General features: G+C 39.9%; 2 protein-coding genes across 2 annotated transcripts in view; both read left to right on the forward strand.

Annotated features, from left to right (window-relative positions):
• LOC109968900 (DEF6 guanine nucleotide exchange factor) overlaps nucleotides 1-7,925 on the forward strand; it is a 12,792-nt gene extending 4,867 nt beyond the window's left edge. The window contains exons 4-12 of the mRNA XM_020615470.1: nucleotides 817-1,044; nucleotides 1,145-1,291; nucleotides 2,401-2,463; nucleotides 2,589-2,697; nucleotides 2,803-3,101; nucleotides 3,188-3,354; nucleotides 4,836-5,034; nucleotides 5,730-5,820; nucleotides 6,343-7,925. Of these exons, the coding sequence (XP_020471126.1) occupies nucleotides 817-1,044; nucleotides 1,145-1,291; nucleotides 2,401-2,463; nucleotides 2,589-2,697; nucleotides 2,803-3,101; nucleotides 3,188-3,354; nucleotides 4,836-5,034; nucleotides 5,730-5,820; nucleotides 6,343-6,539 (1,500 nt within the window). The 3' untranslated portion in view covers nucleotides 6,540-7,925. The remainder of the gene's footprint in view (nucleotides 1-816; nucleotides 1,045-1,144; nucleotides 1,292-2,400; nucleotides 2,464-2,588; nucleotides 2,698-2,802; nucleotides 3,102-3,187; nucleotides 3,355-4,835; nucleotides 5,035-5,729; nucleotides 5,821-6,342) is intronic.
• Nucleotides 7,926-9,929: 2,004 nt separating this feature from the next.
• ppardb (peroxisome proliferator-activated receptor delta b) overlaps nucleotides 9,930-13,088 on the forward strand; it is a 10,671-nt gene continuing 7,512 nt past the window's right edge. The window contains exon 1 of the mRNA XM_020618507.1: nucleotides 9,930-10,361. The gene's annotated coding sequence lies outside the window, so the exon portion shown is untranslated. The remainder of the gene's footprint in view (nucleotides 10,362-13,088) is intronic.

The raw sequence follows: 13,088 nt of genomic DNA on the forward strand, positions 1-13,088 counted from the left end.
AGTATTTCTACAGTCACACACTCCAGCAAATTATCCACCACCCTTGACATTTTCTCCACTCTATTATAACAAATGTTTTTATCTATGTACAAGGCCACACCACCTCCCATCTTATTCTCTCTGTTTGTGCATACCAAGTCATAGCCATCAAGGTCAAAATCCATTCCCCTTACAGTGTTAATCCAAGTTTCAGAAATAGCAATTATATTAAAAGAATGGTTTAGACTACTAAGATAATGTTTTATACTCTGAAAGTTTGCGTATAAACTTCTGCTATTGAAGTGAATTAGTGATAATTTGTTTTCAGTTTTGACATTGCTGTTAAACTGCTCATCCATGTAATACTTGCAGTTATTTTCAGAGTTCTTAAAAAAGTTTTTTTCAGGGTCAAAATCTTCGTCCGGTTCATGATAATGGATGTCAGTATTTCCAATAGTGTCATAAATACTGTGATTAAAGTAGGTTTAATTAGGAAATGGCATAAATAAAAGTTACTGTAAAGAGAAGGACAGCATTGTTGGGTGTAATCTTTAAGGAGGCAATTTAAGAAAAGAGCTGGAAATTACTAAATAAAATGCACAAATCAAGTAAGACCTGTTTGTCAGCCAACAAACCATTTAGTGTAGAAAAAAACTTTTATGGAAATGTCAGTGTTAAATGGTTAAAAGGTCTCCCAAAAGTACACAGAAGGTACTTGATTAAGGTAAAAGAAATACTATTTTAGTTCCTCCTTTGAATGTGATGCAGAAAACACAAATAAATTTAATGTATCAAAAATTCTCACCCTCAGAACATTTGGCTTCTTTTCACTTTCAGGTGGAGTACCTCCTCAAGAAGATATGTATGGCTATGAGTATTGAGTTCAACTGTGTTGAATTAGAGGACTTCTTTTCTCAAGAGTCAGTGCAACAGAGTGGGATTACTGTTTGGGTTTTTCTGGAGATGATGAACTCAGGGAAGCTCACCAGAGGAAATGATAAGAGCATCATCAGTATGGCTATAGAGGAGGTCTACAGGGAGATAGTTGGTGATGTTCTCAAAGAGGTAGGAATCCTGTCTGCCACCTGGAGTTTGTATTCTGGTCCCCAACATGCTCTTCTTTGTGTCAGTGACACTGTGTGTGTGTTGGTTTGGGTGCATGCAGGGTTATCTCTGGAAGAAAGGCCAGCTGAGGAGAAACTGGAAGGAACGCTGGTTCACTTTAAGGCCGAGCAACTTGTCCTACTACTCCGGGGAGGACCGCAAGGAGTGTCAGGGCAACATAGCTCTGGATGGAAATTGCTGTGTGGAGGTAAGCAGCTGGAGGAGATCATACACTGGATGGAACTGTGGCTTTTAGTAACAATCCGTCACAACACCCTTTATGACTGTGGTTCCCAACCTGAGAGTGGGGACTCCCCCAAGGTGTTACGAGATGAAACTGGAAGAGCCACAGAACAGCACTTTAAGACTTTAAGACTTTCCTCATCTTGTTCCTCTCATCTGGCTTGCGAAGTATTGGAAAATATTACTTTTTCAGGACTTCAAAAAAAAAAAAAATCAAATAAAACACAACTCAGGAGGAGTTTCAAATGATAAAAATGAAAACTAAAACGAAAATGATTGAAAAGGTCACAACATTATATTTTACATTAACATAACCTGCATGGCGTTGGATAGTTGCACTTACGCAGGCATGGGGAGAACATGCAGACTCCACACAGAAAGGCGCCTTCCTGCTGTGAGGTGACAGTGCTAACCACTACCCCTCAAAGTAATCTAACACTACTGAACTGTTACAATTTATTTTGACATAAATAACTAAAAGTGCACACAGACTTGAGGTACTTCAATTTAAACTTTAAAACATTACCAAATACTTCTCTTGAACTAAGAGCTGTCACATTACAGAACACTTTTTTTGTACATTTTACTTTCTGTTAAGATGCAGCATGTGTGATTGTGGGTGCTATAAAATAGTGACACATGACATGTCACTAATTAATGATGCTGCTTGATGACCCAGAAAGGTTGGGAACCATCAAGTTTATCAAAAACACAGTGGTTTGAAACTGAAGGTTACCCTGTTTCACATTCACAGTCAGGCTTCAGATTTCTTCACAGAGCTCAGTTGAACTGAAGTGAAGAGTAATCTGCCACCTTCATACTCACGAAGGAGCCAGTTTGAATATGAAGCCTGCAGTAGAGCTGGAGTGTAGGGATTATTACCTGTGCTGTTTTGGTGCTTTTGAAGTGAACACTGAATCTGTTCTTAGCCCACCGATGCCACACAGTACCACACTGAGTACTGACAAACAAACAGTTTGACAGGTTCTGTTAGTTTTTCAGAAAAAGCACTACACGTTGCACCATGTATTACTCTAAAGCAAAACATCATTCTAAAGTCATGCTTTATTATAGGAAGTAGACGATGATCAAATATTGTTTGGTCGTTCAAAATGGATCAAAAACATCTTTTTCCCAGTGAGTTCACCTTTTTTTTTTATCCTCACCACTGTATATTTAAGAAATGGTCACAACAAATGTAAAAAGAAATGCACAATGAAGGGATGTTTATTGATGCAGTGAGCGTTTTCCCTGTTGAGCAGGTGCTGCCAGACCGGGATGGGAAAAGGTGCATGTTTTGTCTAAAAACCCTCTCCAAGACTTATGAAATGAGTGCCTCAGACACCAAACAGAGACAGGAGTGGACTACAGGTCAGAGGAGACTCACATTCACTCAAACCGATCACTGATAAGTCATGGATCAATCTTTAAATCTTCATCTTCATATCAATACATTAAACAAGATCTCCCCCACAGCCATTCAGATGGCTATCAGGCTGCACACGGAAGGGAAAAAGTCCCTCCACAAAGATTTGAAGATGAAGCGCCGTGAACAGCGTGACCAGCGGGAGAAGAGGCGACAGGCCAAGGAGGAGGAGCTACAGAGGCTGCAGGCCCTGCAGGAGGAACGGGAGCGTAAGCTGGCTGAGCTGGAGCTCCTGAAGGAGGCGCAAAAGCAGGCTCAAGCCCTTCTGGAGCAGGATGAGCAGAGGAGGCGCCAGCAGCATGAGCAGCTCCAGCAGGCCCTGGAGATCCAGCTGCGAGAGGCTGAGGAGGTGTGTGTGCAGGCAATGAAGGAAAAAGAGAGCTGAAATAGAAGAGCAGAAATATATGTCTTATGGTTCTTGGTGTATGTCTCAAGGCCCGCGTCAGTATGCAGGCAGAGATGGCTCTGAAAGAGGAGGAAGCAGAGAGGCAGAGGAAGAGGATCCAGGAACTGGAGGAGATGCAGAAGCGTTTGGAGGAGGCGCTGCAGCAGGAGATCAAAGCCAGGCTGGATGAGGAGAAGTTCCGCTACACCCAAACAGGGTAGAGTGTTACGTGTAGCTAGCACTAATATATGATCAGAAACCTTTAGACACTTTCACAGCACAGTAAAGTGATATTTGTTTAGGTTTATAGTCTTCAAACAACTGTCTGTAAGTAGGAAAGTGCTTTTGTGTGCAGACAGCAGATATTAACCTGAGCCGCTGAAAGAAATTCATGTTGCGTTATGTTCCTGAGGAAGTTGAACTGGTAACAGGGGAACTTATCAAATGGTCAGATCTATTGTGTCATTGTGTCTGTTTTCAAGAGCCCATGGCATGCACATTTTGTTCAGTTCCAGCCATTTAATGTTTAATCTTGGGTGCCTCTAGATTAGCTTGGCGCCCCTCATAACTTCAAAAATGACAGCAATTATTTCAGAATGATAAAACCAGAGAGCCGCCTCCTAAAAACGAGAGGATAGTTCATGCCATGTTGTGTCAAAAGTGGATCGCACAATGAGAGATATGTAACACTCTAAACAAAGCGGGTAATTGAGAAACCCCATATTTTAACTGACATAATGCAGATATAATAACTTCTCCAGCCTTGCAACAATTCTCTACAGAAACAAGGCATTAACAGACATGTAATGTGTGTTTGTTTAAACTTAGCGTTAAGTCCCACAGGGTAGTGGAAACATCACTCCCTTTCAAGTAGCTGCAAGGTCGATAAATCCAACCGGTGGTCGCTGCGTCTTCCCCCACACGACCACATACAGTCCCAAAGCAGTGAAACTAATTCCAACAGGTAGCGTAATGCCAACAATACATAGATTGTTAGAAATCTCTGGCCAACCCACAATACACTGTCCTCAAGCTGTCAAAACAAACAGGTACTGTGCTTTGGGTGAATCCAGCATTGATGAGCTGATCATTCACCTCCCCAGGGGGCTTCACTGGCCGGCTGCTTGTAGGTTAGACCCGGTCAGGTAAAACAGCGAGTCTCTGTACAGGAACATTCAGACATGCAGTAACCTCAGGCCCTATATTTTTCTCCACATCCTCTGGTCACAGTGCAGCAGCAGGAGGTAAAATAGATACACAAAACTGGGTGCATTAAAAAAAAATTCCACTTTTAAAATGGCACCAGTGGATGTCAGGAAAATTCACATGAACACGCAACTGCCTGGAGATTATGACTATTCAAGGAAGATCCTTAAACAATCATGTAAGACTTTGTTTTGTTAGAAAAAAAGTCTCGTGAGTGAGAGTTTGTGAGACGTGTATAAACTGAGTTGCTTCTGCATAGAAATACTAGAACATACAGTATGTACACCTCATTTTTTGAGCTTTAGGTGACATCAAAGATGATAATTCACCATTGTAGCATTGTTGATAAGTCAGAAAACAAGGAAAAGCACATCATGGGCTCTTTAACTAAATAAATCGACACCTTATATCAGGCCATGTGCATCTTTGCTGTCCTGATGCTCCAAAACATTATGTAAATTATAGAAAATATTGTCAATGTTCTATTTTCAGGTTATTGGCAGAGGAGGAGGAGAAAATGAAGGCCCTGATGACCCTGCAGGAGGAGCAGGAGGAGTACATCCTGAAGACACAGAGGGAAAAGCAGGAGCTCAAACAAGAAATGGAAGCCAAGTCACGGGCCCTGGAGGAGGCACAGAGGCAGCTGGAGGAGGTCCGCGCCAACCGCCACAGGGTTGACCAGGATGTGGTGGTAAGCAGAAAAGATAAAGTAGCAACAAAAAAAAAAGGAAAACTTGGATTTCACAGTAAAATAAGAGCGAACTAATCTTCATAACCACAGACAAGTGACAAATTAAAGAAAAATCTTGGCTTTTCCAGGATTACAATGTCTCCAGCCATAGGGAGGAGGGGTCACTGAACGGTCTGATGAGTATGAAAATGATATGAATCATATGGTAAATGGTCTTATGCTATATAGCACCGTTCTATGCAAGGAAGCACACTCAAAACACTTTACTGTGGAAGCCCATTCACACATACAGCCACCCCTGTATGCTGTGGCCTTCACAGTCACCAGATCTTAACCTAGCTGAACACTTATGGGAGATTTTGGAAAGATGTGTTAAACAAAATCTAACCAGACTCAAAGTTGTAAAGAGGTTTTCTTATTCCTGAAATTGCTTTTAATTGTCTGGTGATGATAATATCACTATAACAACCTAATCATGTTTTTTTTATTTCTTCAATATGAAAACTGCATTTTTCCTATATTGTAGTAGGTCGTAATGCTAACAGCTGTTTGTTTCTGTGCCTAAAGTGTATCTTCCAAATGCAATTTTATCTTAGTTACAATCAATAGACTGATAAATCTTCTAATGTCTTTATAAGTAGTCGGTGTTTGTAGGGAACAGACGTTTTGAGAGAGTGGTTCTTTTTCTCTGACAGGCTGCGCAGCGGAAACTGCGCCAAGCGAGCACCAACGTCAAACACTGGAACGTCCAGATGAACAGACTGATGCGACCAATCGGACCAGGCGGTATGTGTCCTATCTGTGTGATGAGATGGAGATTTGACAAACATTGAGGGGTCAAAAATTGCAGCAGGTCATGGAGCTTCAAATAGTTCCAAACAGTTGATTAAGATCAATTATTGTAGGGAACAGCAGGATTTATCAGCAATTTTTATTTTTAATGACTTATACAGCCTTGCAAACTAATTCTGTGCTCTGTTGTTTTAGATAGCTCAGGTAATTTAGCTAGTTAGCTAGGTACCTAATTATTAAAGTGACCCAGTATTTGAGAGAGACAGTGAAAACATTTGTAAAACGTGTTTTGACAAGTCACTAATTTAAAATATCACAAGAATACTTACTGCTACTGAGTTCAGCTTCTTACTTTGGAAGATATCCGCCAAGTCACTGTAACTATATGGTGCTGCTTCTACGTTCCAATGATCCACTGTTCACACTACTGTGACACAGACCTAAATCTAGTTTAATGTGCCTCCAGCAAACAGACTCTTCATTTTCTGACATTTTAATGTCACTTCCCTTTTTTAGAGAAGAGACCATCATTGGGGAGCCCTTTCTCATCTTTCCAGATCCCATCACAGAGAGATCCAGGGCTGCGTCTCAGAAGGAAATCAGGATCAGAAGATCAGGATGAAGAGAGCAAAGAAAATGTTGATAACAGAGCTGGGTGTGATTTAGAGAAACGCCACTCTCATGCATCCAACGGAGACATGGACATCCCCTAAAACATCAATCGGAAACGCTGTCCGAGTCACTTGTAGTCACTGTAGTATTCTGATCTACGGCCAAGCACTGACTAATGTGTGAGCAATATGAAAACTTAATTTAGAGTACTACCCTTTTTATTAAGTGTTGAATTCTGACATCACTATCACAGGAAGCAACAGCTTTTTGATATGAAGTGTTAATTCGGTATTAACGTTTGCCACTGTATCAGAGTATCACAGGAAAAAGAGAGATAGGCATGAGGACACACCCTCCTTCAGCTTCCTGTTTCTACTGTCAGTTAACATAATTGTAAATAAAACAGCAAATTAATGGTTTAACCAGATTTCTGTCTGCATCTTTATTATGTTAAATTATGAGCAACCTGAAATTCAATAACACCTAATCTTCACTTTCAAGGAAATCTGAATTAATTCATTATGCAATGAGTAGCTGATATAAATAACATTATAACTAACTAAATTAATTTGAAACACAATGAAGGAAGCTGAAGCCTGCAACGCTGAACTGACAAACTGCACATCCGCTTTCATTTGAATTTCAGTCTGCTTCATTTGTGCAGAGTTCAAATATGTCACGACTGACTAATCTGATGCCTCTCATGGATGAAATCGCCGGCTGATTTGAGTAAACAGAGACATCCCCTGACCAACCATGCAAACTGCATGTAGGTTGAATTTATTTTCATCATCTGTAACACACATTGTGCTCTTTGTGTCCCAATATTAACACTTGTTTTTCTTTTTGGACTATTTTAAATTTCTTCAAGAAAAAAACAACAGTACTTTTCTTGATATTAACTCAAACGGACTTAAAAAATGTTTTAGATACAAACAGAAGCACCAAGATGATTCAGTAAATACATTTATAGTATTAACAGACTTTTATGTGTTGCTATATACACTGTGTGGGTGATTTTAACAACAAACCTTGGGTTTATGATAGGGTTTTAAGCTTAATCATAGTAACAAAATACCATCAACTGTGCAGATTGCACAACCTCGCACTCTGCCCCAAATTAGCAGAAACATTTGACAGTAAAAAAAAAAAGTAGCAGCACAGCTAAACATATAATTATGAATGCAGACATATTTTACTACATTTATACATACAAGTCTGATAGCAAAAATAAGCTGCTGGGCCCCCATCGAACTAAAGTCTTTTCTTCAATATGGAGCTTCAAGATCTGTAACAGTGCAGAACTGTTTGTTACTCATTCGACCTATTTGTAAAGGTTGCAGAATTTCCAGATCTTAGCACTTACTTTGGCTTAGAACAATGTTATCATAACAATTAAAACCAAGAAGTTCTGAAAATTTTAAAAATGTCATTTTCTACAAAGATTCTTATCACATCCATTGATACTGTGGTTTAATAATGGTGCCAACAGCAAGTCATTAAATTTCTTTAGTAGTGGTGGTTTTTGAAGTTTTTAAATGAATTTGTTATGAAGTAAAAGAAGTTCTATTTCTTCATCATTCATTATTGATAATTCTAATAACTGCAACAGTTGCATAGATTTACACTTGTTTAGCTGCTGGTACAGATGTGACAGTGCATGTATTAAAAGGATAAGAGGACCCACCAACACTGAATATATAAGGATGATATTATGGTAATTTTTTTTACATTTTTCTTCCTGATGGAAGTAACAGTATTTGTGATGTCTTGCAAGTTAATGTGGGCTGGGCACTTTGGTGCATGACAAAAGAAGAAGAACTGAACATGTATTGGACCCAGAATATGTGCTACTGCCCTGTACTGTAAATATTGCATGTTTAGATATAGTAATTCAAAAGCAGCATCAGTTATATTGGCTAAGGGTTTCTGCACACAACAACAGCTGTGTTCAGGAAGAGACGCATGAACATACAGGAAAAACAAGGACAACAAAGCAGAACAAAGGTATGTGAACATAAACATATGATTATACATACAGCAACACCAATGGGACAACAACACACAATATCTATTGTGTTTACAGTAGAGTTCAAATATTTCCTGGAAGTAACCAAAGACAGAAGTGGTGCAAGGTGCAAAAGAGTGCTGACACAAACACTGAAATGTAATAGGTTACATTACATACATAAAATAAATGGCTATTTATAGTATATGTATACCCAGTTATGTGCAGCATTATACAACCTGCTTGTTTTTACATGTGACAAGGGACGCATGATATGCAGTAGTCATCTCTCTTCAATTTTTGCATTTTATGTTGTAGATTTAATTTGAAATTGATGAAATTGCCATTTTGCCAATCAATCCACATTCAATAATCCATAGTGAGAATATGAAAACCTTTTAGTTAGGACAAAAAAACAAGCCATAAAGTCCAAGGACCTCTCTGTCAATCTCTGTGATAAATGTTTGTGGTGTAACATATGTCAGTGCAATAAAACCATTTTTAAAGCTTCAAGTTTTCCCAGGAGCACCGTGGCCTTAATAACTGTGAAACAGAAGAAGATTGTAACTTCCAGGGTTCTTCTAGAATTGGTCATCTGGCCAAAGTGATAACTGGGCAAGAACGGCCTTGGCCACAGAGGCGACCAAGAACCTAATAGTCGCTCTTACAGAAGTCTATTGCAGAGATGGGAGAACCTGCCAAACAGCACAACAACAACAACAATAACAACAAGTAAAAGTCATAAAACAGCCCATGTGGTGTTTGCCAAATGGCTTTTAAAGGACCTGATTGCCTGAGGGAAACTACTCTCTGGTCTAATGACAAACATTTAATTATTTACACAGGCACTATGACTGGTGATCACCAGCACCGCTCATCACCTGGATAATACCTACAGCATCATGCTATGGAAGTGCTTCTCAACAGCACAGACAGGGTGACTGGTCAGAACTGAAGGAAGGTTGAATGCATTCAAATACAGAGAGGATGATGAAGAAAACCTGCGGAGTGCACATAACCTAGGACTGAGATGATGGTTCATCATTTAGCAAGACAATGACTCAAAGCACACAGCCAAGACAACACTGTAGCAGCTTCAGGACAAGTCTGACTGCCCTTGAGAAACTCTGCCAGGAAGACTGGGATAAACTACACAAATCCAGGTGTGCAAAGATTTTAGACTCTTATCCAAAAAACAAAACAAAACAAAACAACACTCACAAAAAAATGACTTGAAGCTGTAAATACCGCCAACGAAGCTTGTTAAGGACCTGAATATTTTTGTAAATGAGAAATTTCCATTTTTTTAAATAAATCTATTTTCACATTGTTATTCTGGGTTAGTGAAAGTAAACTGATAAGAAAATGATAATTTTATCCATTTAAAAATAGATCTTCGGCGCAATTACGTCGGTTTGCTGGAGAGTTTTGTTTTGTTTTTTTGTTTTTTTACAAACTCTAAAATAGCACGTAGACCTTGGCTCCTCGGTCAGAGAGTTGTTTGCGGGATCTACTGTGTGTGTGTCCTGACATGTGACGAAGAGGAGGAGGAGAGGTGGGGGGAGTGAAGCAAAGCTATGAACAACAAGGAGGGAGTCGGGGAGGGATTTACAGTTAACTATGCTTATCTGGAAGTGATACGGTAGCCGACAAAAGTGTCCCCATAGTCTTCTTTTCTTTTTGGTGTGTGTCAACTCGGTTGCTCCATTGAAGGCCTGAATCGGTTTAAGTTTATTTGCTGTCTGACGTTAGCTCGCGGTGCTAGCTACGTCCTGCTGGTGAATTCAAACAACTTGTCAGCAGCCGATCGATCCTGGACGGGACTCTGGACTGGCTTCGCTACTTAATTATTTTAGCCTGTTGGCAAATTCTCGTAACCCCCAAATCTTCTGAATCAGCAGCAGTATTGGGAGAGGTAAGCTAACTTGGCAAGCCAGCTAACGTTATTTAAAGGCACACACAGGAATGTGGGTCAGACGCTAATAGCTAGTAGTACACGGTCAACATTCAAGGTTAGTAGCGTTAGCGAACTAGCTAAGTTAGCTAGCCGTGCCGACAGTCTTCAACGACGGGCAGGCTAACTCTAACTGACTTTGCGTCTAAATATTGTTTTAATTTTCATCAAAAGAGTTTAACATGTCTGTAAGCTCGCCGTCCTCCCATTTCCCACATGCTTGTATTCAGTTACAGCTCTGTCAGTGAGTCGTACAGTTTACAGTCGCAGATGTTTGTCAGAACCAGTGTGACAGGTTGTCTGCTTGGACAAGTCTAAACAGAAGTAACCTCGGATGTTTTTTTTAAATATGAAATGTAATGAAAACAGTTTACACTTTTTCCTCTTTGGGCCGTGGTGTAATGACAACATTCATTTTGTAAGCGTTAATCAATATTTAACAGGTAGACGCTATGGATGTTTGTCGGGGCACCTTACATTCCTAGTGTTGCATTCATGTACTGGTGAATCCACAAGGGGGCCCCGGGGTTAGGGGGGGAAAAAACCCAACCCCAAAGTCCTCTCCCCCAACGCCTACACCGGCACTCAACACTGCTCAGTGTGTACATAGTGCATGCACACTGTCCCCTTTAAGCAGCCAGCGAGTACATGGTGAACTCTGCCATGAACCCGAGGCAAACAATAATACAGATGTCTCCAAGCTTCCAAATGAGACAGAGTTTACCTTTTTAGATAGTGGAGAACAGATGCAGGACACATTACTGCCACATCAAAACATTGACTGGGTTTGGGGATTTTACATTTCCAGAAAATGGGCCCTTATTTGCATCCAGGTTAGTTTTTCTCAATATGTCTTTTGCAATTGTCTTTTTTTTGCATTGTAAAATCAGAATCACAAGTAATTACATGACAACACAAATTATTTACAACAATCACATATAACAAAGCAAGATCTCAGAGACATGAAAGAGATAAAACATGACCATTTAAAACAGTTGGGTTCCTCCTGAAACATTCTTGATTTGAATGTGATGCATAAAGTCCTGTCAGGAAGTTAGTGTTTCCACATCAACTTTGTCTTGTAAATTTTTTCAGGATTGTTTACCATTGGAGATTTTGCCATACTGTTCAGACCATTATAAGAATGTTGCAAATCAATGAACAAGGTTGCCTTTGGCAATAATTAATTTTTATGATTTCTACTTCAGTATAATGAAGTACTTTGGTTTGTCAGATATTACATTTGGCTGTATTAGCCATAAAACCTGGTTATGCCTGGTTTCAGTTTTTCATTTGATATTCTACCCCATTTATATCATTGAGGCTAAATAAAAAAACACCTCTGGATAAATCAGTACAGTTCAACACCAGCACCAACTAGTCTCCTAAATAACCATATTGTTGAACCAACACCTCTCTAAAACCATTTCAGACAAACACTGAAGATTATCACCTTCATGAAGGAGGATATATTGCAGGACTGTTTAGACTGGATTAGTTTTAGCTAGGTTACCTAATAAACTACCAGCTGGGTGTATATCATAAGCCTATTACCATCAAGGTTATTCCCTGGCTTCTCGATAACAAACAGCAGTAATGGACTAAGCTAAATCGCTGCACCATGTGGGCATTTCTGCTACTGTGCTTAAATGAAAACTGGCAGTTACGCAGCATTTTGGCTCAGCTTTATTCTTATTTTGGAGTTAGACTGTTAATCACTCACATGCTGGATTTAATAGCAAGGTAGATGGTTTGTGTAGCCAGTTAACAGTGATCTGGACATTCTTGCTCTGCATGGAGGTGTTTCCATTATAGGAACCTACTGAAACGTGTCACGCAGAGTACGGTAATGCTCGTCACAGGTTCTGCATTTGTTTCTACTGCACTAGGCCCGCATTGGAATTGAGGTCCAGGAGTTACATTTCAGCACCCCTCAGGAGGTAGTACTAAAATAAAGTACCAGGAACGTAAGGGAGTGAGGGAGTGTGTGAGCGTAGAGCAGTCAGCCCCAGAGGATATGCTTGGTGATGGTTAACAGAAGTACAGTGTACAGTGCCTTGCGAAAGTATTCGGCCCCCTTGAACTTTGTGACCTTTTGCCACATTTCAGGCTTCAAACATAAAGATATAAAACTGTAATTTTTTGTGAAGAATCAACAACAAGTGGGACACAATCATGAAGTGGAACGAAATTTATTGGATATTTCAAACGTTTTTAACAAATAAAAAACTGAAAAATTGGGCGTGCAAAATTATTCAGCCCCCTTAAGTTAATACTTTGTAGCGCCACCTTTTGCTGCGATTACAGCTGTAAGTCACTTGGGGTATGTCTCTATCAGTTTTGCACATCAAGAGACTGAAATTTTTGCCCATTCCTCCGTGCAAAACAGCTCGAGCTCAGTGAGGTTGGATAGAGAGCGTTTGTGAACAGCAGTTTTCAGTTCTTTCCAAAGATTCTCGATTGGATTCAGGTCTGGACTTTGACTTGGCCATTCTAACACCTGGATATGTTTATTTGTGAACCATTCCATTGTAGATTTTGCTTTATGTTTTGGATCATTGTCTTGTTGGAAGACAAATCTCCGTCCCAGTCTCAGGTCTTTTGCAGACTCCATCAGGTTTCCTTCCAAAATGGTCCTGTATTTGGCTCCATCCATCTTCCCATCAATTTGAACCATCTTCCCTGTCC

The sequence above is a fragment of the Monopterus albus genome, unplaced genomic scaffold, assembly GCF_001952655.1.
Source record: "Monopterus albus unplaced genomic scaffold, M_albus_1.0 scaffold6.1, whole genome shotgun sequence".
Taxonomy (NCBI): Eukaryota; Metazoa; Chordata; class Actinopteri; order Synbranchiformes; family Synbranchidae; genus Monopterus; species Monopterus albus.